The sequence below is a fragment of the Arachis ipaensis genome, chromosome B2 (assembly GCF_059453495.1).
Source record: "Arachis ipaensis isolate K30076 ecotype BB chromosome B2, ASM5945349v1, whole genome shotgun sequence".
NCBI lineage: Eukaryota > Viridiplantae > Streptophyta > Magnoliopsida > Fabales > Fabaceae > Arachis > Arachis ipaensis.
This window is the reverse complement of record NC_142437.1, coordinates 3,655,038-3,683,036: the sequence shown is the minus strand read 5'-3', so window position 1 is coordinate 3,683,036 and position 27,999 is coordinate 3,655,038. Positions and strand designations below refer to the sequence as shown.

The following is a 27,999-nucleotide window of genomic DNA, read 5'->3' as shown; positions in this document are numbered from 1 at the left end:
AAAAAATTTCAGAAATTGGTAATGTTGACAAAAAAAAAAAAAGTTTGAAACCTTCCTCAAGTTGTAATTTTAATCTGTTGCATTTCTCGGAATCAAAAACATAAAAGTGATCAGTTCCCAAAAAACTACCACGTTGAAGCCAATGACTAAATGAAGTAAAGAGCAAAGCCAGCTACGAACTCCACTGCTTAGAATTATTTTATGTTACCTCGGAGATCCATAGCACGTGATGCCAACGTCTCTTTGCTGAATGAACAAACCCTCGTGAATAGTGAATACCTTGCAAGCATTATTGCAATATTGCTCTCTCTTCCTTACATCCTCAAATTCCAATCACGTACGCACTGATTTATTTGCTGTTGTTGTGATCTGTATCATATCATGGCTGAAACACTTGTTGTTGGAGCTTTAGTTTCTGGCTTCGCCAACGTTGTTCTTGAGAGGCTCATTTCACGTGAGTTTGTCAACTTGGTGGTGGGCAAGAAGCTGGATCGGAAGTTGGTTGAGAGGCTGAGGACTGCTATCTTGGCTGCCAAAGCTCTGGTTGCTGACGCTGAGCAGAAGCAGTTTGGAAACGAACTCGTGAGGGAATGGCTTGATAGTCTCAAAGATGCTCTCTACACTGCTGATGACTTGCTGGACCGTGTCTTCATCAAAGCTCAAATTCGCAACAAGGTACGCATTCGTCTTCCTCACTTCCTTGATTTGCCTCATAGGAAGTCTAATAGGGAGATGATGACTAAGATAGAAGAGGTGGTTGAAAGAATAGTAGATCTTGAGACTCGCAAAGATACCCTTGGTCTCAAAGACATTCCAACGGGTAGCTCCTCATGGAGACCTCCAACCACTTCTCTTGTGAAGGGGAATGTGTTCGGCAGGGATGGTGACCAACAGGCACTAATCAAGATGCTCAATGACAACAATCATCATAACTTGTCTGTCATCTCTATTGTTGGTATGGGCGGTGTTGGTAAAACTACTTTGGCGCAATGGCTCTACAACAATAAGGATTTGATGGACGGGGTTGATCTGAAAGCATGGATTTGTGTTTCTGAAAATTTTGATGTTGTTGAGACTACAAAGAATGTTATAAAAGGAATCTCTTCAGGTGTTTGTAGTCTTGACGGCTTTGATTTACTTCAACAAGATTTGAAGGAAAAACTGTCAGAAAAGAAGTTCTTCATTGTTTTGGACGATGTTTGGAGTGAAGATGTTGACAGGTGGAATAGTTTTATCACCCCTTTTCAACATGGGAGAAAGGGAAGCACTATTCTTCTAACTACCCGCATGGTAAATGTTGGTCGAATAGTCCAACACTATAACTCTTACACCCTCAATCAACTGTCAGATGATTTTTGTTGGTCTATTTTTGCGGAGAATGCATCCTTTCCTGAATCAAATGGGAGCTCAGAACTGGAAGGAATAGGCAGAAAGATTGTCGAGAGGTGTGATGGCTTGCCGTTAGCTGCAGAAACACTTGGACGCTTGTTGCGCTCAGAGCGTCGTGTTGAAGAATGGAATAAAATACTATCGAGTGACATTTGGGAATTTTCTGTGGCAAATTGCAAGATTGTTCCTGCATTGTTATTAAGTTACCATCATCTACCCACTCATTTAAAACGTTGCTTTGTTTATTGTTCATTGTATCCCAAAGATTATAAACTTGATAAAGATGAATTAATATTGCTGTGGATGGCTGAAGATCTTTTACAACCACCAAGGAGGGGACGGACTGTAGAACAAGTTGGTTGCGAGTGTTTTGATGTGTTGGTTTCAAGACTATTCTTCAAGCAAGTTGAGAATAATGATGAGAAATATTTTGTGATGCATGATCTCATGCATGACTTGGCAACTTTTCTTGCTGGAGATCTTTATTGTAGATTCTCAGAACTTGGTGAAATGGAAGAGATGAGTATTCTAACTCGCCATTTGTCATACGATCATTCAATCTCTGAGAAAACATGCTCCTCTAATAAAATAGAATCTTTGAGGACATTATTGTATATCAATCATGGTCATGGAGTTCGTTTCTGGAAACCACACACAATGTTACCATGTGATTTATTGTCAAAGAATAAATACTTGAGAGTTTTGTCCTTTAGTAGACTCGATATATTTCCTGATTCAATAGATAAATTGATCCACCTGCGCTATTTGGATCTCTCTACAAATGTTGTTCAGACATTGCCCGAGTCAATATGCAATTTGTGTAATTTACAAACATTAAAGTTAAAAGATTGTTCAAGGCTGACTATGCTGCCCAATGGCATGTATAAGCTTGTGAATTTGCGGCATCTTGATATAAGAGGTACTCCTCTGAAAGAAATGCCAAAAGGAATGGACAAATTAAAACAGTTGCAAACTTTAAGCAAGTTTGTGGTGGGAAAGCAAGAAGACAATAGAATCGAAGAGTTAGGAGGGCTTTTAAATCTTCATGGATCACTTGTGATTCACAAATTGCAAAATGTGGTTGATGCCAATCAGGCAAGAAGTGCAAGGATAATAGATAAGAAGCACATTGACGAGTTATATTTGGAATGGTCTTCAAATAATTATATGGTTTCAGATGCACAAAATGAAAGAGATATACTCCACAGCTTGCAACCATACACTGACTTGAAAGAGTTGATAATATGGGGTTACAAGGGTACAATGTTTCCAGATTGGTTGGGGCATTGTTCCTACAACAATATAACAAGTGTATCTCTATGCTATTGTAAGAATTGCTGCATGTTGCCTTCACTTGGACAGCTGCCATCCCTGAAGTCCCTCCACGTTGAAAGTTTTGATGAGCTGAAGAGCATTGGCAAGGAGTTTTACAAGAATGGAGGCCATCAACATTCTTCGCCTATTGCACCGTTTCCCTCACTGGAGTCATTGGAATTTGATAAGATGTCATGTTGGGAGGAGTGGCACTTACCTGACTCAGAAGCCTTTCCTCAGCTTAAGAGCCTTCAAATAAGAGAGTGTCCAATGTTAAAGGGAGATATGGTTAATCAGGTATTAGTGAGAATCGTTTCTTCCTCATCGGATGTTTCCAAAGTGCGCCAACTGAAAATACAAGAACAGCGTCAATCATGGGGGAATAAAGAGATGACACTCGATGGGGATAGGTTATCAATGAGTGGATTTGAAGGTGTGGTGGAGTGTGCATTTAAGGCAAGGATCATCCACCATCTAACTTACCTCCAAGAAATACGCATCTCATGGTGTTCATCTGTTGTATCCTTGGGGGACAATTGTTTACCCAAATCTTTGCTAAAGCTCCAAATGTATAGGTGTGGCCAAATTGAATTACTCCAGAAACAACAGAAATATGATTTGGTAGATCTACAAATACTTGAAAGTTGTGATTCACTGACCTCATTATCGCTGGATGCCTTTCCCAATCTCAAGGTTATCAGCATAACCAGGTGTTCAAATCTGGAATCAGTTTCAATGTCAGAGCCACCACACGCTACTCTTCAAAGTCTCACCATCTATGAATGCCCTGAATTTGTGTCATTTGCAGGAGAAGGACTGGATGCACCCAACTTGACTCATCTCGGCGTCACAAAATGCCACAGGTTGGAGGCATTGCCACGTGACATGAATAGTCTTCTCCCAAATTTACACTCTCTGGACATACGAGGTTGCCCAAACATTTGTAGGTTGCCGCCTAACCTGAAAGAGCTCACTGTAGGAGATTGCCAGCAACAACTGAGAAGTCTAACATGGATGGGCAACTTGGACAACCTCACTCATCTCACCATTTATGATGATGGCAGTGAGAGCAGAATAAAGTCATACCCAGAGGTGGGTTTGCTGCCTCGCCTTCCCTCCCTTACCACTCTACATATCAAACAATTTCATGAACTGGAGACATTGGACTGCAATGAGCTTCTCCGCCTCACCTCCCTCCAACAACTACACATTTCATACTGTAACAAGCTGAAGAATATGGAAGGAGAAAAGCTGCCTCGCTCTCTCTTACTACTTCAAATTGACAACTGTTATTTGCTGCGCGAACAGTGCATGAACAAGCATCAACAAATTTGGTCCAAAATTTCCCATATCCCCATCATTAAACTCAATCGCAGACAAATTTTCTGAGTAAAGATTTCTGAGCAGGTAATTCTCTAACCTTCATGTTTGTCATGCTACCACAATTGAATTCACACATGCATAAATTTCCTTTTCCTTCAAGTCAATTTCTTTTTTCTTTCTTTAAACAACATTAACCACTTGAACTCATATGCCAACTGGAAAATTTGCATTCTTTTCTTTCATTTATCGGGAAAGCTCTCATTTTGCAGTTCTAGTTAAACAAATATCCTTTCTTACTCTGGGAAACAGTCATTGTTATCTGTAATACTTGTTAACTCTCATATTTTATTCAAAAAATCGCATTTTTTGTGTATCCAACAGTTGAGTGTTTATTTTTAAACAAATGGATGTATCAAATTTAGTATTTTTACAATCTTCTGCAGGTAGCTTTTGCACATATCGAGATGTAATCCTATACATTGGCTATACATCTTCATCTAATTCTAACTTCATTTGAGGTGGTAATTAAGCTGGATTCATGTATTGGGAAACAGAAACTCTATGTTTTCTGATTTTGGCTTCAAGTTATTGAAAAGCAAAGACATGATGGAGAAAGTTGGTGGCACTCATTATTGAAAAGCTTTCGTTGTTGTTGGTATATTTTTCTATTCCTCTCTATAATTTTCTTTCTTTTTTGCTTTTTGCACAGAGAAAAAATAAATCATAACTTTTTTTATGGAAAGAAAATAGTTACCAAATTGTGTTTCTGTCTTTCTCAATTCTTTATGATCATGAGTTAGCTGTTGTTGCAAGATTCATGTAGGATAGTGAAAGGAATCAGCATGCATAAGGTGTATAAGTTTTTTGCCCATAGATTGAATCTTACATAAAATAAATAGTAGTAGATGCCTATAATAAGCTATTTCTAATACTAAGAAAAGGTTCTGTAATAAACTAATAATAACTATTTCTTCCTTTTTGGATGTGGACACGTTATCAAACAAATTTCCAAAGGTGACGAAGGTATGTAGCTAATGCAGTCAAGATTCAAAGAATATGCTTTCCCCATTTGAAGATGACAATCATGTACCTGAAATATGGTGTGTGCAGTTGTGCATATATCACACCAATGGGTGTCATTTCCTTTCACTGTTGTCTCTAAAATCAAACCAATGATCGAACATTGTGTTCATGAGGTTCTGACATAATTATGTGTGTGGTTTTTGTGATGACAAACACTAAGTTTTGAAATGTTTTTTAATTTGTGTTTCAGGAAGTACACTTGAGGTTTGGTAACCATATCTTAATTATCTTCATTCAGTCCGAAATTCATCCTTACAATTTTAGCTTCAGGTTGGTATAGTTACTCTATTCCTCCTTACAATTTACTTTTTCTATTTTTGTTGGGAGAAAGATAAAGAGATGATGCTAGCTTGATATGAGAAGGAATTAGTTATGTGTAGTTCAGGGAAAGATGGTGTCTCTACCTTTCCATTTTTTGATGTATATGCTACACTAAATGTACTATAACTGCTGCCAAAGCTCTTACAATGCCAAAACTGCAATTCAGTGGAGCTTGTAAATTTAAACTAAAAGATGTATATCCGTGATCTTTTAACTAGCTCTCGATTTCTCTTTAGCTAAGCGCAAAGAAGTTTCCAAAAAAAGTATCATTTTTAATGCATTCAAGTTTATTACATGAATTTATAAATACATCTATAATGTTGTTATTCATTGTGCAACCTTTTTGAGAATTGTAGGTTGGGGAGCATGTATATACTTGCCTAAAATTTTCTTGTCTCTTTTGACACTTAGTCGTGCTAACTACGTGAATAATATGCACTTTGATATGGATTAATTTTGATGTAATGGACCTTAATCTTCATTACCATATTATTATTGGAATGATAATTTTTTTTTCTTTTTGGGTTGATTATGCAGTCATTACACATCTGCGGTTGAGGAGTGGTTCAATCTTGGATTGTGCTAAAATTTTGATAGCAAGTTTTGGATATACATTTTCATTCTTAATGGTTAGACGGTTAAGATAAGATTTGGAGGGTGAGATATGGCTTGCGCGTGCAAAGTAGCTCTGGTTTTGTAAATTTTTCATGTCTTTGGTTCACATTTATATGCATTGATGCTTGGTTGTTTTGACTTGATGTAAGCATTTGATTTGTGCACTTATTTGAGATTCTCTTGTATCCCTACTTGATTATAGTGGCACTTTTTTGGTTCGAATGACCCGTGGTTTTTACCCCTCACATTGGGAGGGTTTTCCACGTTAAAACTTGGTGTCTTGTCCTTATTTTTATTTTTTTAGATTCTGTTATTCGATCACTTCCACTATTTTGTGTATTATTATTATGCCAATTATTCTCTCAAGCAGCTATTCTAATTGATGAGGTATTTGCCAAATCATTATTTTCTGGTTTCTAAAATTGAAAAGTTTTGCTTTCTAACTTGTAATATTTGGAATTTGTGTGTTTTTGCAATAGAAATAGTACTTCTTTTCCAAAAAAGAAGAATGAAAGAAAATACTTATACAATTTTATATGAGACACTATCTATGTATTAATGAGATTTTATATGAATAAATATAATAATTATTTCCTCAGAGGATTCTTATTTGCTAGGAAGTATTTCTTAAGAAGTATCTTGTAGGAAAGATTAATCCTGGGATAGAAAGAAACACATAGAACTATAGTTAAGAGAAATTCTAGAAGGAATAAGAGAGAATAAGGAATTTCTGAAGTAAAATTGAAATGAATCTGAGTTTTTTAGAATGTTGTAGCAAACTCTGAATCTAACTCTCTTTTGGGTCTGTAAATATATTTGACAAAATATATTATGAATTGTATTTTTCAAATTTTAAACACACTTGAAAAATAATATGGAAAGTAGGAAATAATAAAGATAACATGTTTTAGGTTAGAAATATATCTTTTTGAATTTTAGCATTCTTGAATCTCGAGCATTATATTTTTCTAACATATCTAAGTTTTTTTTTTTTTCCTTTTTTTTTAAACCACTAATAATATCATTCATTAAATCTTTTAGTACTTAGAGTGAATATATATAAGGAACTTCTATATTCCACTGCAATTAAACATTAGATTCGCTGTGATGCATTATTCTTTCATTTCTTTCTTTTTTTTTCCTGTTTGATGTTGTTTGTTCTAAACACTTCCATTATAAAATTGGTGAAATCATAAGATATAATTCATAAAGATGAGGGATTTCTTCATAAAAATTAGATAAGAATTTCACTCATTTTTGTATTGTTATTAATTTGTTGCCTAATGAATCTACTCTTTTGACAGTGCTGTGTCTTCATTGTTAACACCGGTTGCTTGTGCAACAAGCTTCTCTTCGTTCTCAGCTTGTTTCTCTTGCTGTGTTAACTTCTTTTTGTTTTCCTCTTCCCTGTGCAAGTCACTAACAAAGAAGAATATACTCAATATAGTTAATTAATTTCCATAAAGACTAGTTTCCGAGTTTGCTTTGTTCTCACTTTTGCTTTTTGAATACTTTGTTTCATCCTTCAAAGAAGAATATGAAAAAGAAGTAAAGAGAAAACCCAGTATTGCACTCCACGCGATGCCAAAGTCCTTTTGCTGAGGAATCTTTATGTTTGTATCTCGCTATATGCCCATTATTGCTGAATACCTTGCAAGCATTATTACACTATTGCTCTCTCTTCGTTACATTCTGAAATTCCAATTACGCATTGATTAATTTGCTGTTGTGTGATCATCACACCATGGCTGAAGCACTTGTTGCTGGAGCTTTTCTCTCTGGCTTCATCAACGTTGTTTTTGATAGGCTCATTTCTTCTGAGTTTGTCAACCTGGTGGTGGGGAAGAAGCTGAACCGACAGTTGGTTGAGAGGCTGCAGACTGCTCTCTTGGCTGCTAAAGCTCTGGTCGCAGACGCCGAGCAGAAGCAGTTTGGAAACGAACTTGTGAGGAAATGGCTTGATAGTCTCAAGGATGATCTCTACACTGCTGATGACTTGCTGGACCGTGTCTTAATCAGAGCTGAAATTCGCAAGAAGGTACGCATTCGTCTTCCTCGCTTCCTTAATTTGTATAATAGGAAGATGGCTACTAAGATAGAAGATGTGGTAAAAAGAATAGAAGATCTTGAGAAACGCAAAGATAGCCTTGGTCTCAAAGAGATTCCAACGGGAAGCTCCTCATGGAGACCTCCTTCCACTTCTCTTGTGAAGGGGAATGTGTTCGGCAGGGATGCTGACCAACAGGCACTAATCAAGATGCTCAATGACAACAATCATCATAACTTGTCCGTCATCTCTATTGTTGGTATGGGCGGGGTTGGTAAAACTACTTTAGCACAATGCCTGTACAACAACAAGAATTTGATGGATGGGGTTGATCTGAAAGCATGGATTTGTGTTTCTGAAAATTTTGACGTTGTTGAGACTACAAAGAACGTTATAAAGGGGATCTCTTCCGGTGTTTGTAGTCTTGACAGCTTTGATTTACTTCAACAAGATTTGAAGGAAAAATTGTCAAAAAAGAAGTTCTTCATTGTTTTGGACGATGTTTGGAGTGAAGATGCTGACAAGTGGAATAGTTTTATCGTCCCTTTTCAACATGGGAGAAAGGGAAGCACTATTCTTCTAACTACCCGCAAGGAAAATGTTGGTCCGACTGTCCAAAATTATAGCTCTTACTCTCTCAAGGGACTGTCAAATGATTATTGTTGGTCTATTTTTGCATACAATGCATCTTTTCCTGAATCAAATGGGAGCTCAGAACTGGAAGGAATAGGTAGAAAGATTGTTGAGAGGTGTGATGGCTTGCCATTAGCTGCAGAAACACTTGGACGCTTGTTGCGCTCAAAGCATGATGCTGGGGAATGGAATAAAATACTATCTAGTGATATTTGGCAATTTTCTATGACAGACAGTAAGATTGTTCCTGCATTGTTAATAAGTTACTATCATCTGCCTGCTCATTTAAAACGTTGCTTTGTTTATTGCTCCTTGTATCCCAAAGATTATAAACTTGATAAAGATGAATTAATCTTGCTGTGGATGGCTGAAGATCTTTTACAACCACCAAGGAGGGGACAGACTCTAGAAGAAGTTGGTTGCGAGTGTTTCGATGGCTTGGTTTCAAGACTATTCTTCAAGCAGGTCGAGAACGAGTTCGAGAAGTATTTTGTGATGCATGATCTCATGCATGACTTGGCAACTTTTCTTGCTGGAGATCTTTATTGTAGATTTGGTGAAATAGAAAAGATGAGTATTCTAACTCGGCATTTGTCATACAATCATTCAATCTCTGAGAAAACATGCTCCTCTAGCAAAATAGAATCTTTGAGGACATTATTATATATCAATGATGTATCCTCTATCGGGAAAGCACCCGCAACGTTACCACGTGACATATTGTCAAAGAATAAATACTTGAGAGTTTTGTCCTTTGGTAGACTCGATATATTTCCTGATTCAATAGATAAATTGATCCACCTACGCTATTTGAATCTTTCTTGGAGTAATATTGAGGTATTGCCCGAGTCATTGTGCAAGTTGTATAATTTACAAACTTTAAAGTTAGAAGATTGTTCACAGCTGACTATGCTGCCCAGTGGCATGTATAATCTTGTGAATTTGCGGCATCTTGATATAAGGGATACTCCTCTGAAAGAAATGCCAAAAGGAATGGGCAAATTGAAACAGTTGCACATTTTAAGCAAGTTTGTGGTGGGAAAGCAAGAAGACAATGGAATGGAAGAGTTAGGAGGGCTTTTAAATCTTCATGGATCACTTGAGATTGAGAAATTGGAGAATGTGGTTGATGCCAATGAGAAACAGGTGATGATATGGTTTCAAACACACATACTGATGAACAAGATATACTTGGGGGCTTGCAACCACACACTGGCTTGAAAAAGTTGAGTGTTGAGGGATACAAAGGTAAACTATTTCCAGACTGGATTGGGCATTCCTTGTACCAAAACATGACAAGTGTATCTCTACAATATTGCTGGAATTGCTGCGTGCTGCCTTCACTTGGACAGCTGCCATCTCTCAAGTCCCTCAGCATCAAAAGTTTTGATGAGCTGAAGAGGATTGGCAAGGAGTTTTACAAGAATGAAGGCCATCAACATTCTTCACTTATTGCACCGTTTCCCTCATTGGAGACATTGGAATTTGATCAGATGACATCTTGGGAGGAGTGGCACTTACCTGACTCAGAAGCCTTTCCTCAGCTTAAGAGCCTTCAAATAAGACATTGTCCAATGTTAAAGGGAGATATGGTTAATCAGGTATTCATGAGAATCGTTTCTTCCTCATCGGATGTTTCCAAAGTGCGCCAACTGAAAATACGAGATCATCGTCCACGATGGGCTAAAGAGATGAGACTTGATGGGGATAGGTTATCAATTAGTGGATTTAAATGTGTGGTGGAGTATGCATTTAAGGCAAAGATCATCCACCATCTAACTTCCCTCCAAGAAATACAAATCTCAGGGTGGTTTGCCGGCTAACCTGAAAGAGCTTAGGATAGGAGAATGCAAGGAACAACTGAGAGGTCTATCATGGATGGGCAACTTGGACAACCTCACTCATCTCACCATCTCAAATTGTGATGGCGGGGAGAGCAGCATAAAGTCATACCCAGAGGTGGGTTGGCTGCCTCGCCTTCCCTCCCTTACCACTCTGTATCTCTTCAACTTTAAGAATCTGGAGACATTGGAGTGCAACGAGCTTCTCCGCCTCACCTCCCTCCAACAACTACTCATTTCAAACTGTCCAAAGCTGAAGAATATGGAAGGAGAAAAGCTGCCTTCCTCCCTCCAACAATTACACATTTCATGGTGTGAGACTCTGGAGAATATTGCAGGAGAAAAGCTGCCTCCCTCTCTCTTACTACTTCAACTTGACGGCTGTGGTTTGCTGGGCGAACACTGCAAGAACAAGCATCAACAAGTTTGGTCCAAAATTTCCCACATCCCCACCATTATAGTTGATTTCTACCAAATTTTCTGAGTAGAGATTTCTGAGCAGGTAATTCTCTAACCTTCATGTTTGTCATGCTACCACAATGAAATTCTCATATGCATAAATTTATTTTTCCTTCAAGTCAATTTTTTTTCTCTTTCTTTAAACAACATTAACCACTTGAACTCATATGCCAACTGGAAATTTTGCATTCTTTTCTTTCAATTGTCGGGAAAGCTCTCACTTTGCAGTTCTAGTTAAAGAAATATCCTTTCTTACTCTGGGAAACAGTCATTGTTATCTGTAATACTTGTTAACTCTCATATTTTATTAAAAAAATCGCATTTTTTGTGTATCCAACAGTTGGGTGTTTATTTTTAAACAAATGGATGTATCAAATTTAATATTTTTACAAACTTCTGCAGGTAGCTTGTGCACATATCGAGATGTAATCCTATACATTGGCTATACATCATATAATTCTAAGTTCATTTGAGGTGGTAATTAAGCTGGATTGATGTATTGGGAAACAGAAACTGTGTTTTTTCTGATTTTGGCTTCAAGTTATTGAAAAGCAAAGACATGATGGAGAAAGTTGGTGGCACTCATTATTGAAAAGCTTTCGTTGTTGTTGGTATATTTTTCTATTCCTCTCTATAATTTTCTTTCTTTTTTGCTTTTTGCAGAGAGAAAAAATAAATCATAACTTTATTTGTGGAAAGAAAAGAGTTACAAAATTGTGTTTCTCTCTTTGTCAATTCTTGATGATCATAAATTTAGCCGTTGTTGCAAGATTCATGTAGGATAGTGAAAGAAATCAGCATGCATAAGGTGTATCAGCTTTTTGCTCATAGATTGAATCTTACATAAAATAAATAGTAGTAGATGCCTATAATAAGCTATTTCTAATACTAAGAAAAGGTTAGGTAACAATAACTATTTCTTCCTTTTTGGATTTGGACACGTTATCAAACGGATTTCCCAAGGTGACCAAGGTATGTAGCTAATGAAGTCAAGATTCAAAGAATATGCTTTCCATATTTGAAGATGATAATTATGTACCTGAAGTAGTCGAAGAAGTTGTAGTGACGCCATCAGGAACAATTTCGTTCCTATCTACTTCACTCAATGGTGTGTGCAGTTTTGTACACGTACCAAACCAATTGGTGTCATTTCCTTTCACTGTTGACTCTAAAATCAAACCAATAATTCAACATTGTGTTCATGAGGTTTTCACATAATTGTGTGTGGTTTTTGTCATGACAAACACTTTAAGTCTTGAAATATTTTTTAATTTGTGTTTCAGGAAGTACATATTGAAGTTTGGTAACCATATCTAAATTATCATCATTCAATCCAAAGTTCATCAGAAGAGGTGCTCTGCTATTTTAGCTTCAGGTTGGTATAGTTACTCCTTTCCTCCTTACAATTTACTTTTCCTATTTTTGTTGGAGTAAGAAAAAAAAGATGATAATAACTTGGTTTGAGAAGGAATTATATGTAGTTCAGGGAAAGGTGGTGTTTCTACCTTATTGTTTAATGTATATGCTAAGCTGAATGTGCTATAAATATCAACTTAATTTTGGTTCTTTAACTGCTGCCAACGCTGTTGCAATGCCAAAACCTCAAATCAGTGGTGGAGCTTGTAAATTTAAACAAAAGGATGTAACTTTTCTAATGCATTCAAGTTCATTACATAAATTTATAAAGACCTCTGTAATATCGTTCTTCATTAATAAAATCTGTTATCAAAGACAATCTTGATAAACTTTCTCCTTGTTGAAGAAAATATTAGGTCGGGGCTTTGAGTGTTTGATCGTTTGTGGATTCTGCTCTGGATGTCAAGCTTACTGGCTCCTCTTTTGAAAATTATGTGGGTTCTTAAACTACACGTCTAGTCTAATAATTGATTTTTTTTGTTCAAACATTTCATGAAGATTATCATACTTTTACTAAATTGATAATTTAAGTTTTACAATTTTGTGATCATACTCGAATAATATGCACTTCGGTATGGATTAATTTGATGATTACCATATTGTTACTAGAATGATAATTCTTTTTGGGTTGATTATGCAGTCACTGTAAATCTGCAGCTGGGGAATGGTTCAATGGTAGTTTGGGCTGAAATTTCGATAGCAAGTTCTGGATGTACGTTTTTGTTCCGAATGGTTGGAGGATTGAGATAAGATTTGGAGGGTGAGATATGGCTTGCGTGCGCAAAGTAACTCTGGTTTTGTAAACTTTTCATGTTTTTGGTTCACATTTATATGCTATTGTGCTTGATTGTTTTTGACTTAATGTAAGCATTTGATTTGCTTACTTATTTGAGATTCTTTTGTATCCTTACTTAATTATTATAGTAGTTTTTTTTTGGGTCTGAATGGCCTGTGGTTTTTACCTCTCACATTAAGAGGGTTTTCCACGTTAAAATTTTGGTCTCTTGTTTCTATTTTTATATTTTTGACTTCTGTTATTCGATTCCGGTCACTGTTTTGTATATTGTTATCCCAATTATACTCTCAAGCAGCTACTCCAATTGATGAGGCATTTGCCAAATCAATGGTTCTGTTTTTGAGTTCCTCTTCTTTCGAGATCTCAACCTTCACCCAGCCTGATGATTCCTCAGAAGATTGAACCTCTTCCTGCTCTTCCATCTGCTGTTTGGGCCCCGGTTGATTGTCTTTTGCAGCAACACCGCATTGCTTTGGACTCTATTGTTCCTTCTTCACCCCATTAGAAGCTCCATCATATGTTCCATATCTTCATCCCGCTTCACAGATTTGGACTCTATTTTTTCTTCTTCATCAAGCAATCCAATTGGAAGCTCCATAATAGGTTCCACTTCCTTCTCTTCATGATCTGGTTCACGCTTTAAAAACTCTGTTCCACCATCCTTGTTGAATTCAGATGCTGCAATATCCTCATCAAGTGGTGCTTCATTTGGTGCCACATTAGGTTCTACTGCCACGTTCAATGCCAGATCAAGTGGTGACTGAAATTCAATTCTATCTTTTCCCATCATATCATCATTAATGCCCACAGAAGAATCCTCACATGGTACTGCAACTTTTCTCTTCTGGTTGATCCTTCACATGTTCTTCATTCTGTAAATTCTCCGAAATGTCTTCAACAGGCTTTTCGTCTATGAACTCATTCGTCTGCTGTTGAGATCTCTTGGCCATTACAGAATCAAGCCTATATCTTCCAAGCGAAAGCTCTCTTGCCAGAGATTTTCTTGTTTCCCTGAAACTTGGATGCAAGCCCTAGTATGTCACAGACAGGATCCATCTATATTTTATTTTTGTTAAAAATATGTAATTATTCATTCTTGAAAGTTGAAACTGTAAATTTATCAAAAATATTTGTAACCTTCTTATTTATCCTATATTCGAATCCGTTAGGCTTGCTGGGGGACTATTTTCCTGAGCGCCAGTCATGGCTCATTTTCGGCCGTGACAGCTACAATACAGAGAATGAGAGACACTATATATAGCAAAGGTCACCTAACAGGCCGATGGCTAGTTATCAAATATAATAGCATAACAGCAACTAACCTAGTGCTAACTACCATTTTCATTCTCTTCACTAATAAAGACATCACTGAATTCTTTGCTGCCGGTTCAAGAGTAAGACAGGCTGCCTCCACCATAATCTGTGACATAATATTGATCCCATTCTCATGAGTTTAGCGTGTATGCATGCATGCCAGTTAGTTAGAGGAAAGATATCTTGTTTGTAATTCAATTTCAAACATATCCAATGTACCATCCATCCTAAGGTGTAATGCAAGTTTATGATTACCTTGATTTATATGCACTTCATCACAAAATGATGTCTCTGTCTTTTCCACTAATTAATAAAACTAATAATGCAGCAGCATTTACTAATATACCTTTAAAATTAAATAATTTTAATTTTTAGTACTCTCATTTGTATTCTACTATTTTTTTGTGCATCACACATTTTAAATCTAGTATTAAAGCAAAGTTGCCCCAGCACATAAAACATCACTCAGACGATCCTCCAGACCAGAAGCGGAGAAAGAAGAAGTAATTAATGGAAAGTTGCAAAGAAGAACTCACCTAGTGATGCTTCAGTGGTGTGCCTTTGACCACTTAATACTATCTTTCCAACTTTCCATAGCAAATTCTGGTGTTCATGTATGTCTTCTTCATATCAACATCAAGAAACAATCAAAGGCTATTCATCCCTAATCACTCAACTTTGCCTCCTTTTAATTTGTTAGACTTGGTTGAACTACCATTGCCATTGCCATCGTCATCAAATATTTGCCAAGCTGTTATATCATGCATAAATAAATACATATTTTTGTTCCAAAAAATATACATAATTTTTTAATCCAAATGCGCAATTTTTAATTTACATACACAAATCCAAATGCATTATTAGTTTATTGTTGTGTTCATTTAGTAGAGATGACAGCCAAATGCCTTAGAGAAGCAATGATGTTGGAAGAAGAAGAGCTCAGAATTAAAACAAGACAATGAAGCTGCTGAAGTTGTTTGATATTTGAAGCTTCACCATGATTGCATGGCTGCATTTGTCAAGTTTCTTAACACTGGAGTATGAAAATTGATAGAAGTTTTTGGAAACAGCAGCAGCCACTGATGTAATTGTCAGGTTAGACTGCTTACATTACACCATTTGAGTACGGCCTTTCACCAAACCTTGCGGTAACGTGGGATGCAACGCACTGCCCTTTTTCTTTTTAAATAATTCACTACCTTTATTTTTCAGTGTATCTTGATATAAATTTCAAATATATTACATCATTAATATATCAAATTTCTAAATTGATAGATATTCTTGGAGAAAAGAGTGTAGTTAGTTTCTTAAATTAAATAAGTAAAATAAAGCTTAAGATGATGTAGTCAATTTAAAAAATTGGTAATTGTGACAAAAAAAAGGTTTGAAACCTTGGTCAAGTTGTAATTTTAATTTGTTGCATTTCTCATAATAAAAAACACAAAAATGATCAGTTCCAAACAAAGTAAGAATAAGACATTAAGAAAAGTGACCTTGAAGACAGCTACCACGTGAAGCCAATGAGTACCAACCCCATTTTAACCTCACACCACCATTAGTTAATTAATTTCCACAAAGACTAGTTTAAGTTGGTCACCCTTTTGCTATTTGAATACTCTGTTTCATCCTTCAAAGAAGAATATAAAAATGAAGTAACGTGCAAAGCCAGCTATGCACTCCACTGCTGGGAATTATTTGAATCTCGCTGTAGTGAACACCTCGCAATCATTATTGCAACATTGCTCTCTCTGTTACATTCTGAAAATTCCAATCTCTCACTCATTAGTTCGCTGTTGTTGAGATCTGTATCATATCATGGCTGAAGCACTTGTGGTTGGAGCTTTAGTTTCTGGCTTGGCCAACGTTGTTCTTGACAGGCTCATTTCATCTGAGTTTGTCAACTTGGTGGTGGGCAAGAAGCTGGATCGGAAGTTGGTTGAGAAGCTGAAGACTGCTATCTTGGCTGCCAAAGCTCTGGCTGCTGATGCTGAGCAGAAGAAGTTTGGAAACGAACTCGTGAGGGAGTGGCTTGATAGTCTCAAAGATGCTCTCTACACTGCTGATGACTTGCTGGACCGTGTCTTCATCAAAGCTCAAATTCGCAACAGGGTAGGCATTTGTCTTCCTCACTTCCTTGATCTGTCTGGTAGGAAGATGGTGACTAAGATAGAAGAGGTGGTTGAAAGAATAGAAGATCTTGAGAGACGCAAAGATACCCTTGGTCTGAGAGAGATTCAAATAGGAAGCTCTTCATGGAGACCTCCATCCACTTCTCTTGTGAAGGGGAATGTGTTCGGCAGGGATAGTGACCAACAGGCACTAATCAAGATGCTCAATGACAACAATCATCATAACTTGTCCGTCATCTCTATTGTTGGTATGGGCGGGGTTGGTAAAACTACTTTAGCGCAATGGCTCTACAACAATAAGGATTTGATGGACGGGGTTGATCTGAAAGCATGGATTTGTGTTTCTGAAAATTTTGATGTTGTTGAGACTACTAAGAATGTTATAAAGGGGATCTCTTCAGGTGTTTGTAGTCTTGACGGCTTTGATTTACTTCAACAACATTTGAAGGAAAAACTGTCAGAAAAGAAGTTCTTCATTGTTTTGGACGATGTTTGGAGTGAAGATGCTGACAAGTGGAATAGTTTTATCACCCCTTTTCAACATGGGAGAAAGGGAAGCACTATTCTTCTAACTACCCGCATGGTAAATGTTGGTCAAATAGTCCAACACTATAACTCTTACACCCTCAATCAACTGTCAGATGATTATTGTTGGTCTATTTTTGCGGACAATGCATCCTTTCCTAAATCAAATGGGAGCTCAGAACTGGAAGGAATAGGTAGAAAGATTGTCGAGAGGTGTGATGGCTTGCCGTTAGCTGCAGAAACACTTGGACGCTTGTTGCGCTCAGAGCGTCGTGCTGAAGAATGGAATAAAATACTATCGAGTGACATTTGGGAATTTCGTCTGGCAAATTGTAAGATTGTTCCTGCATTGTTATTAAGTTACCAACATCTGCCTATTCATTTGAAACGATGCTTTGTTTATTGTTCATTGTATCCCAAAGATCATAAACTTGATAAAGATGAATTAATATTGCTGTGGATGGCGGAAAACCTTTTACAACCACCAAGGAGGGAACAGACTTTAGAAGAAGTTGGCTGCGAGTGTTTCGATGACTTGGTTTCAAGACTATTCTTCAAGCAGGTCGAGAATGAGGATGAGAAGTATTTTGTGATGCACGATCTCATGCATGACTTGGCAATTTTTCTTGCTGGAAAATTTTGTTGTAGACTATCTGAAGAACTTGGTGAAGTGGAAGAAATGAGTATTCTAACTCGTCATTTGTCATACGGTGATTCAAATCCTGCGAAAACATGCTCCTCTAATAAAATAGAATCTTTGAGGACAATACTGTATACCAATCGTGGAGCTGCTTTCTGGAAAGCACACGCAACATTACCATGTGACATATTGTCAAAGAATAAATACCTGAGAGTTGTATCCTTTGATATACGCCCTATATATCTTGATTCAATAGCTAAATTGATCCAACTGCGCTATTTGGATCTTTCTTGGAGTGATATTGAGGTATTGCCGCCGTCATTATGCAACTTGTGCAATCTACAAACTTTAAAGTTAGAAGGTTGTTCAAAGCTGACTATGCTGCCCAATGGCATGTCTAATCTTGTGAATTTGCGGCATCTTAATATAACGGATACTCCTCTGAAAGAAATGCCTAAAGGAATGGGCAAATTAAAACAGTTGCACGTTCTAAGCAAGTTTGTGGTGGGAAAGCAAGAAGACAAAAGAATCCAAGAGTTAGGAGGGCTTTTAAATCTTCATGGACCACTTGAGATTCAAAAATTGGAGAATGTGGTTGATGCCAATGAGGCAAGGAGTTCAAGGATAATAGATAAGAAGCACATTGAGTACTTATTGTTGAAATGGTCTTCAGGTGATGATATGGTTTCCAACACACATACTGATGAACAAGATATACTCCAGGGCTTGCAACCACACACTGGCTTGAAGGAGTTGGAAATCAAGGGATACAAGGGTACAACATTTTCCGACTGGTTGGGGCGCTGTTCCTACAAAAATATGACACGTGTAACTCTGAAGTCTTGCAAGAATTGCTGCATGCTGCCTTCACTTGGACAGCTGCCATCTCTAAAGTTCCTCCGCATTGAAAAGTTTGATCAGCTGAAGAGCATTGGCAAGGAGTTTTACAAGAATGAAGGCCATCAACATTCTTCGCCTATTGCACCGTTTTCCTCACTGGAGGAATTGATATTTCATAATATGCCAAGTTGGGAGGAGTGGCAGTTACCTGACTCAGAAGCCTTTCCTCAGCTTAAGATCCTTCAAATAAGAGGGTGTCCAATGTTAAAGGGAGATATGGTTAATCAGGTATTCATGAGAATCGTTTCTTCCTCATCGGATGTTTCCAAAGTGCGCCGACTGAAAATACAAGAAGATAATGGAGGATGGGGTAAAGAGATGAGACTTGATGGGGATAGTTTAACAATTAGTGGATTTGAATCTGTGGCGGAGTATGCATTTAAGGCAAGGATCATCCACCATCTAACTTCCCTCCAAGAAATACACATATCATGGTGTTCATCTGTTGTATCCATGGGGGGCAATTGTTTACCCAAATCTTTGCAAAAGCTCAAAATCGTTTTTTGCGGCGAAATTGAATTACTCCAGCAACAACACAAATATGATTTGGTAGATCTACAAATAGAACACAGTTGTGATTCACTGACCTCATTGTCGTTGGATGCCTTTCCCAATCTCCAGAATCTGAAGATAATAGGGTGTTCAAATCTGGAATCAGTTTCAATGTCAGAGCCACCACACGCTGCTCTTCAACGTCTCTCCATCACTCGATGCTCCAAATTTGTGTCATTGCCATCTGATATGAATAGTCTTCTCCCAAATTTAGAGTCTCTGGACATACGAGGTTGCCCAAACATTTGCAGGTTGCCAGAGGGAGGTTTGCCGGCTAACCTGAAAGAGCTTAGCGTAGGAGATTGCGAGCAACAAGTGAGGAGTCTATCATGGTTGGGCAACTTAGACAACCTCACTCATCTCACCATCTCAGGTCATGGCAGTGAGAGCAGAATAAAGTCATACCCAGAGGTGGGTTGGCTGCCTCGACTTCCCTCCCTTACCACTCTACATATCCGAGCGTTTTATAATCTGGAGACATTGGAGTGCAACGAGCTTCTCCGCCTCACCTCCCTCCAACAACTACACATTGAGTTCTTTATGAACCTGAAGAATATTGCAGGAGAAAAGCTGCCACCCTCTCTCTTACTACTCAAAATTGACGAATGTGGTTTGCAGGCGGAACACTGCGAGGACAAGCATCAACAAATTTGGTCCAAAATTTCCCACATCCCCACCATTCTAGTCGATGGCATACGAATTTCTGCGTAGAGATTTCTGAGCAGGTAATTCTCTAACCTTCATGTTTGTCATGCTACCACAATTAAATTTACACATGCATAAATTTCCTTTTCCTTCAAGTCAATTTTTTTTTCTCTTTCTTTAAACAACATTAACCGCTTGAACTCATATGCCAACTGCAAAATTTGCATTCTTTTCTTTCACTTGTCGGGAAAGCTCTCAGTTTGCAGTTGTAGTTAAAGAAATATCCTTTATTACTCTCAGAAACAGTCTTTGCTATATGTAATACTCGTTAAGTCGTATGTTTCAAAAGAAAATCACATTTAAAGAGGATGATAGCAATTACCATGAAACAAACATTGAAACACAGGGAATATCCTTTTTCCATGTATCCAGCATTTGAGATTTTTTTTTTTAGATGTATTAAACAAATTGATGAATTAAATTTACTTTTTTAATGTTTTTACTATCTTCTGCAGGTGGCTTGTGTACATATCAAGATGTAATCCTATACATTGGCTACATATCTTCATTTAATTCTAACTTCATTTGAGGTGGAAATTAAGCTGGATTAAGGTGTTGGGAACCAGATACTTTGTTTTCTGATTTTGGCTTAATGTTATTGAAAAGCAAGGACATGATGGAGAGAGTTAGAGTAGTGGCACTTATGATTGAAAAGCTTTTGTTGTTGTGGGTATATTTTTCTATTCCTTGCTATAATTTTATTTTTGCTGTTTGGAGCAGTGAGAAAATAAATGATAGCTCAATTTATGGAAAGAAAACTGTTATTATAAAATGTTGTTTCTATCTCTGCCAATTCTTTATGATAACAGAGTCAGCTGTTGTGTTGCAAGATTCATATGGGACGGTAAAAGGAATCAGAAGGATCAAGTTATTGATTTATAATCTTTTTTGACCATAGACGAATCATTTGTTAAAATTAATAGTATTAGATGCCTATAATAAGCTATTTCTAATACTAAAGGTTCTGTAGTAATAACTATTTCTTCCTTTCTGGATTTTGACTGGTTATCAAACAGATTCTAAGGTGATGAAGATATGTAGCTAATGCAGTCAAGATTCAAAGATTATGCTCTCCACATTTGAAGATGACAAGCATGTACCTGAAATGATCATTATGAGAAGGTGAAGTTGTATAGTGATGCCATCAGCAAGAATTTCATTCCTATCACCTTCACTCAATGGTGTGTTCAGTTTGTACATATATCAAACCAATGAGTGTCATTTCATTTCACTGTTGACTCTAAAACCAAACCAATGATCCAACATTGTGTTCACGAGGTTTTCACATAATTGTGTGTGTGGTTTTTGTGATGACAAACACTTCAACTCTTGAAATGTTTTTTCATGTGTTTCAGAAGATCCACTGGTAAAGGGAAGTACATTTGAGGTTTAGTAACCAACCATATCTAAATTATCTTCATTCAATCCAAAGTTCAACAGAAGATGTGCTCTGTTTTAGCTTCAGGTTGGTATAGTTACTCTATTCCTCCTTACAATTTACTTTTCCTATATTTGTTGGGAGAAAGAAAAAGAGATGATGATAACTTGATTTCAGAAGGAATTAGTTATATGTAGTTCAGGGAAAGATGGTGTTTCTACCTTTCCCATTTTTTAATGTATATGCTAAACTAAATGTACTATAAATATCAACTTAATTTTGGTTCCTTAACTGCTGCCGAAGCTGTTACAATGCTAAAACTGCAATTCAGTGGTGGAGCTTGTAAATTTAAACAAAAAGATGCAACGTTTCTAATGCATTCAAGTTTATTACATGAATTTATATACATCCACTTTTGAAAATTGTGTGATTTCTTAAACTACACATCTAGTCTAATAGTTGGTTACTTTTTGTTCAAACATGTCATGAAGAGGATCATACTTTTACTAAATTGATAATTTAAATTCTACAATTTTGTGATCATACTATTGTTGAAATATTCTTTTAGAAGAATTTCATATGATGTAAATACTTGCCTAAATTTTCATGTCTCTTTTGACATTTTGTCCTGCTAACTACTTGAATAATATGCACTGCTATGGATTAATTTTGATGTAATGGACCTCAATTTTCATTACCATATTGTTACTGGAATGATATTTTTTTTTCTTTTTCGGTTGATTATGCAGTCACTATAAATCTGCAGTCGGAGAGTGGTCCAATCTTGGTTTTGGCTAGGGTGAGATATATGGCCTGCGCACGCAAAGTAGCTCTTTGTAAATTTTTCATGTTTTTTGTTCCCATTTATATGCATTGGTGCTAGGTTGTTTTGATTTACTATAAGCATAATTTGTGCACTCATTTGAGGTTCTCTTGTATCCTTACTTGGTTACAGTGGTCTTCTTTTTTTGTCTGAATGATTTGTAGTTTTTACCTCTCACATTGAGAGATTTCCATGTTAAAATTTTGGTGTCTTGTCCCGATTTTTATTTGTCTGGTTTCTGTTATTTGTTGGCTGCCACTGTTTTGTGTATTGTTACGCCAATTATTCTCTCAAGTGGCTATTCCAATTGATGATGTATTTGCCAAATCAATGTTTTCTGTTTCTAAAATTGGGAAGTTTTATCTTTAATATTTGGAATTTGTGTGCTTTTGCAACAGAAAAAGTACTTCTTTTCCCAAAAGGAAGAAAGAATGAAATTTACACAATTTGCTATGAGACGTTATCTATGTATTCATGAAATTTCATATGAATAAATATAATAATTATTGCCTCAGAGGATTCTTATTTGCTAGGATGTATTTCTTGAGAAGCATCTTGTACAATAGATTAATCCTGAGGCTAGGAACAAACACATGGAACTATACTTGAGAAAAATTCTAGAAAGAATCAGAGAGAACAAGGAATTTCTGAAGCAAAAATGATATGAATTCAAGTTCTCTATAGTAGTACGTTGGTACCATTATGCTAAGAATGAAAATCCATAATAGCATTGATTCACAGGAAGATAATTGTTAGGATTAGCCTAATTTCATCGCCATTCCGAGCTTAGTGGGCTTTCACATGAGTTATAATGTCTGTGTATATAATTCTAGTTCTATAACTTAAATGAATTTTGAGGTTATTATTTGCTTCATAGCTAAAATTACTACTAGTCTACAAAGTTTCACACATGCACAGATGTAGGCATGTAGCACACTGGATATGAAACTGCAAATGCAATTTTGTGCACTGTTTATTCTAGCCCAAACTGCTTAAATGGTAAAAATTGACTCCAAATCTACCTTTAAGACAGAGATTCTCTCAGTGGAATCACTGAAAAGCTTCAAGATCTGAAGATAAACAAGATATTTGTTAGATGGAAAATAATAATGAAAGGCCAATCCTAATTAAACAAGAGGGAAGTGGCAAACTTTTAAGAATTCTACAAAGTAAAAACTAACAACTGCCAAAACTACAGTATATAAAGTTTACAGCATAATAATTTGAACAACAAAGACAATAATAACCATCAAGCATTTTCCCACCAAGTGGGATGCAAAATAAATGGGAAATTAAAGGAACTATAATCTGAAGGTGGTAGTATAAAATAGCAATGAATTCTTCATGTGATGCATACAACTTTGCTTAAAAAAAAAAAAATTAGATGTGTATTGTTAGAATTAAGAAAAAAGTAGATCCTGTTGCACTTTAAAGGCCAAGATTAAAGCCAAAACACCTTTTGCATATGATGAAGAATAGGAAATTAAAGTTATTGAAATGAAGACCGCTGATACAATGACCGGTGAATAAAATTGACTTGCCTCATACTAGAGGTTGAGGTTGAGAAAGAAGGTTCCTATGTGAAAGAAACGAAAATGGGTTAAAGAGTCAATTTATCTATCTATCTATCTATTTATATCAAACTAGAAACAGACCCGCGTGTTGTGCAGAGCGATAAATTAATGATAATATATAATAAATATTAAAAATTGTTATATTTTGTAGAATTAAATTAAATATGTGTAAATTAAAATAAATTTAAAAGGAGTTTTATTTAAAATAATTTATAGTATAAAAGATTTGGATTCTAGAATTGTATAAAGTGAATAAGTTATTTTTAATAAGTTTTTTTTAATAAATTGTTTTTAATAAGAATAATTGAAATAGTATAAAATGAAATTACTTATTAATATTTTTCTTTGACCCACCCTGTCGAATAATGTCTCAAGTGATGCAAATTCAAAATAGTGTTGGAGAATGTTCAAAACTAAATCTTTAATTTCTTTCACAACAATTGTGAGTAAAAACTTTGTTTTCATTGTACCTTTAATTGGTCTATACAAATTATTTGCATATTCTATTTTCAAAGTTTTTATAGTATAGACTTTTTCTTCATGTAATAAATATTTAAATTTGTTAATCATATTTTTCTTCACAAGAGGTGTTCCCTACGGTTATAGTAAATCATAGTTAATAATTAGTTAAAAAAAAATTGATTACATTTTTATTAAGTTATTAGAAGAGAAACAATGAATAACATATAAAAAAATGTATAATTTTAACAATATTAAAATACAATTATATATAAAGTATTATAAAATAATATAAAAAGTAAAAATAATAAAAGTATTTCTTTTTCGTAAATTCAATTTAAAAATACAGTAAATGTGTTTGTTTTGTACCTTTTTATCTAATATAATCATTTCTAACCAAAAAAAGCTCCTCTTTATTTGTAGGTGTTAATATTTTTTATTACGCGAACTTTGATAAACCAATTGTCTTTTTGTTTGATAATATTGTCCAAAGAATGATACTCCATTGAGTAAGTTTGAGATGTGTAGTTCGAAAATAAATTTGTTGTACTAAATTTGATGTTATTTGAAGGAATGGTGATAAGAGACTTATATAAGTAGTTTAAATAGGATAAAATTTGAATATTTGTAACGTAAAATTTATTATGATTAATAATATTATTATAACATTTGTAATAATATAGATGTTTATTACATTTAATGAGTTATTTGTAGAAATTAATAAATTAATTATTGGGATTATAAATTTATTTATTGTTTACAACGGTAAGATATAATAAATATGGATTTAATGTCTTTATAGATTACAAATTTTAGTTAGACACTATTAATTTTCAATTATTGTCATTAGTAATTTTGCATCCTAAGTTGCATATATTTTCATAATTATCAGAAATAATTAAACCGTTTAAGTTATCAATTTATTAGTTTATTAATTCAACCGATAAATTACTAATTGAACTAATAAAACCAGTAGTATATAAATAAAAAATATAAAATAATAAAAAATAGAATAAAATGACAATTAAAATAAAAAATATAAAATAATAAAAAATAGAATAAAATGACAATTAAATCCTTAAAATTTTCCAGGCCAGATTAATTAACCCTTGAACAAAAATAAAATACCAATTTAATCGTAGAAGATAGTAAACGATGAACACTCGCTCCATTAAGAAATAAGAATCTCAGGGTGTTCATCTGTTGTATCCTTGCGGGGCAATTGTTTACCCAAATCTTTGCAAAAGCTCACAATCTGCGATCGCAGCCAAATTGAATTACTCCAGCAACAACACAAGTATGATTTGGTAGATCTACAAATATATTCTAGCTGTGATTCACTGACCTCATTGTCGTTGGATTTCTTTCCCAATCTCCAGAATCTCCAGATACCATTTTGTTCAAATCTGGAATCAGTTTCAATGTCAGAGCCACCACACGTTGCTCTCCAACGCCTCATCATCCATAACTGCCCCCAATTAGTGTCATTTCCCCAAGAAGGACTGGCTACACCCAACTTGACTCATCTCCATGTTAGGCGGTGCTCGAAGTTGGAGGCATTGCCACGTGGCATGAATAGTCTTCTCCCAAATTTAAAGTCTCTCGACATTCGAGGTTGTCCAAACATTTGCAGGTGGCCAGAGGGTGGTTTGCCGGCTAACCTGAAAGAGCTTAGTGTAGGAGATTGCGAGGAACAAGTGAGGGGTCTATCATGGTTGGGCAACTTGGACAACCTCACTTATCTCATGATTGTTGGTGATGGCAGTGAGAGCATAATAGAGTCATACCCAGAGGTGGGTTCGCTGCCTCGCCTTCCCTCCCTTTCCACTCTACATATCAAACGGTTTGATAATCTGGAGACATTGGAGTGCAACGAGCTTCTCCGCCTCACCTCCCTCCAACAATATGTAGTTAATGCATTCCTTTGAATGGAAAGCATATTCTTTGAATCTTTATGAACCTGAAGAATATTGCAGGAGAAAAGCTGCCTCCCTCTCTCTTACTACTCAAAATTTATAACTGTGGTTTGCTGGGTGAACACTGCATGAACAAGCATCAACAAATTTGGTCCAAAATTTCCCACATCCCCACCATTATAGTCAATGGCGAGCAAATTTGTGAGTAGATATTTTTGAGCAGGAATTCTCTAACCTTCATGTTTGTCATGCTACCACAATTGAATTCACACATGCATAAATTTCCTTTTCCTTCAAGTCAAATTCTTTTCTCTTTCTTTAAACAACATTAACCACTTCAATTCATAAGCCAACTGGAAAATTTGCATTCTTTTCTTTCATTTATCGGGAAAGCTCTCAGTTTGTAGTTCTAGTTAAAGAAATATCCTTTCTTACTCTCGGAAACAGTCATTGTTATCTGTAATACTTGTTAACTCCCATATTTTTTGTGTATCCAACAGTTGGGTGTTTATTTTTAAACAAATGGATGTATCAAATTAATATTTTTACAATCTTCTGCAGGTAGCTTGTGCACATATCGAGATGTAATGCAATACATTGGCTATACATCATTTAATTCTAAGTTCATTTAAGGTGGTAATTAAGCTGGATTGATGTATTGGGAAACAGAAACTGTGCTTTTTCTGATTTTGGCTTCAAGTTATTGAAAAGCAAAGACACGATGGAGAAAGTTGGTGGCACTCATTATTGAAAAACTTTGGTTGATGTTGGTATATTTTTCTATTCCTCTCTATAATTTTCTCTCTTTTTTGCTTTTTGCACAGAGAAAAAATAAATTATAACTTGATTTGTGGAAAGAAAAGAGTTATAAAATTGTGTTTCTGTGTTTGTCAATTCTTTATGATCATGGAGTTGCTGTTGTTCCAAGATTCATGTAGGATAGTGAAAGGAATCATCATGCATAAGGTGTATATGTATTTTGCTCATAGATTGAATCTTACATAAAATAAATAGTAGTAGATGCGGATAATAAGCTATTTCTAATACTAAGAAAAGGTTCTGTAATAAACTAATAATAACTATTTCTTCCTTTTTGGATTTGGGCACGTTATCAAACAGATTTCCCAAGGTGACCAAGGTATGTAGTTAATGCAGTCAAGATTCAAAGAATATGCTTTCCATATTTGAAGATGACAATCATTTCCCTGAAGTAGTAAAAGAAGTTGCATTGATGCCATCAGCGACAATGTCGTTCCTATCAACTTCACTTAATGGTGTGTGCAGTTCTGTACGTATATCAAACCAATTGTGTTCACGAGGTTTTCACATAATTGTGTGTGTGGTTTCTGTGATGACAAACACTTTTAAGTCTTAGAAATATTTTTTAATTTGTGTTTCAGGAAGTACGTATTGAGGTTTGGTAACCATATCTAAATTATCTTCATTCAATCCAAAGTTCATCAAAAGTGGTGCTCTGTTATTTTAGCTTTCAGGTTGGTATAGTTACTCTTTTCCTCTGTACAATTTACTTCTATTTTGGTTGGAGTAAGAAAACAAGATGATAATAGCTTGGTTTGAGAAGGAATTGTATGTAGTTCAGGGAAGGTGGTGTTTCTACCTTTCTTATTTTTTAATGTATATGCTAAACTAAATGTACATTAAATAATTAAATATCAACTTATTTTGGTTCTTTAAGTGCTGCCAAAGCTGTTACAATGCCAAAACCTGAAATCAGTGGTGGAGCTTGTAAATTTAAATAAAAAGATGTAGCATTTCTAATGCATTCAAGTTTATTACATGAATTTATAAAGACATCTGTAAAATGTCATTATTCATTAATAAAATCT

The 27,999-nt window shown here is 35.6% G+C and overlaps 4 protein-coding genes and 1 pseudogene across 9 annotated transcripts in view; 4 read left to right on the top strand and 1 right to left on the bottom strand.

The window, feature by feature from the left end:
- LOC107623011 (protein WHAT'S THIS FACTOR 1, chloroplastic) overlaps nucleotides 1-27,999 on the top strand; it is a 51,212-nt gene that overhangs the window by 8,574 nt on the left and 14,639 nt on the right. The gene's annotated exons all lie outside the window — the stretch shown is intronic.
- LOC107626603 (putative disease resistance RPP13-like protein 1) lies at nucleotides 203-6,228 on the top strand. The gene is made up of 4 exons (XM_021115162.2): nucleotides 203-4,110; nucleotides 4,470-4,681; nucleotides 5,300-5,379; nucleotides 5,968-6,228. The coding sequence occupies exon 1, from the start codon at nucleotides 382-384 to the stop codon at nucleotides 4,090-4,092; it is 3,711 nt and encodes a 1,236-aa protein (XP_020970821.2). The 5' UTR covers nucleotides 203-381; the 3' UTR covers nucleotides 4,093-4,110; nucleotides 4,470-4,681; nucleotides 5,300-5,379; nucleotides 5,968-6,228.
- Nucleotides 7,563-14,234, top strand: LOC148572841 (putative disease resistance RPP13-like protein 1; annotated as a pseudogene). Its single transcript, XR_015905093.1, has 4 exons — nucleotides 7,563-11,068; nucleotides 11,428-11,636; nucleotides 12,309-12,400; nucleotides 13,082-14,234. The product of XR_015905093.1 is annotated as a putative disease resistance RPP13-like protein 1 (transcript).
- LOC148572842 (uncharacterized) lies at nucleotides 13,431-14,024 on the bottom strand. The gene is given in 3 exon segments (XM_088505548.1): nucleotides 13,431-13,711; nucleotides 13,713-13,733; nucleotides 13,735-14,024. Coding segments are annotated over 3 exon segments (498 nt in total). The 3' UTR covers nucleotides 13,431-13,524.
- On the top strand, nucleotides 15,599-22,423 carry LOC107626601 (putative disease resistance RPP13-like protein 1). Of its 4 annotated transcripts, none has more exons than XM_088504598.1 (5): nucleotides 15,599-20,022; nucleotides 20,458-20,668; nucleotides 21,019-21,124; nucleotides 21,358-21,467; nucleotides 22,130-22,423. In XM_088504598.1, exon 1 carries the CDS (start codon nucleotides 16,367-16,369, stop codon nucleotides 20,006-20,008), a length of 3,642 nt encoding a protein of 1,213 aa, XP_088360724.1. In that variant the 5' UTR covers nucleotides 15,599-16,366; the 3' UTR covers nucleotides 20,009-20,022; nucleotides 20,458-20,668; nucleotides 21,019-21,124; nucleotides 21,358-21,467; nucleotides 22,130-22,423. The 4 variants fall into 4 exon arrangements, with proteins under 4 accessions (XP_088360724.1, XP_088360722.1, XP_088360723.1 ...); XM_088504596.1 differs by having other exon boundaries at nucleotides 21,019-21,183; XM_088504597.1 differs by having other exon boundaries at nucleotides 20,458-20,672.

What these genes read in the sequence shown, in the direction of transcription:
- LOC107626603 (XM_021115162.2), top strand. Translation starts at nt 382, where the DNA reads ATGGCTGAAACACTTGTTGTTGGAGCTTTAGTTTCTGGCTTCGCCAAC.
- LOC107626601 (XM_088504598.1), top strand. Translation starts at nt 16,367, where the DNA reads ATGGCTGAAGCACTTGTGGTTGGAGCTTTAGTTTCTGGCTTGGCCAAC.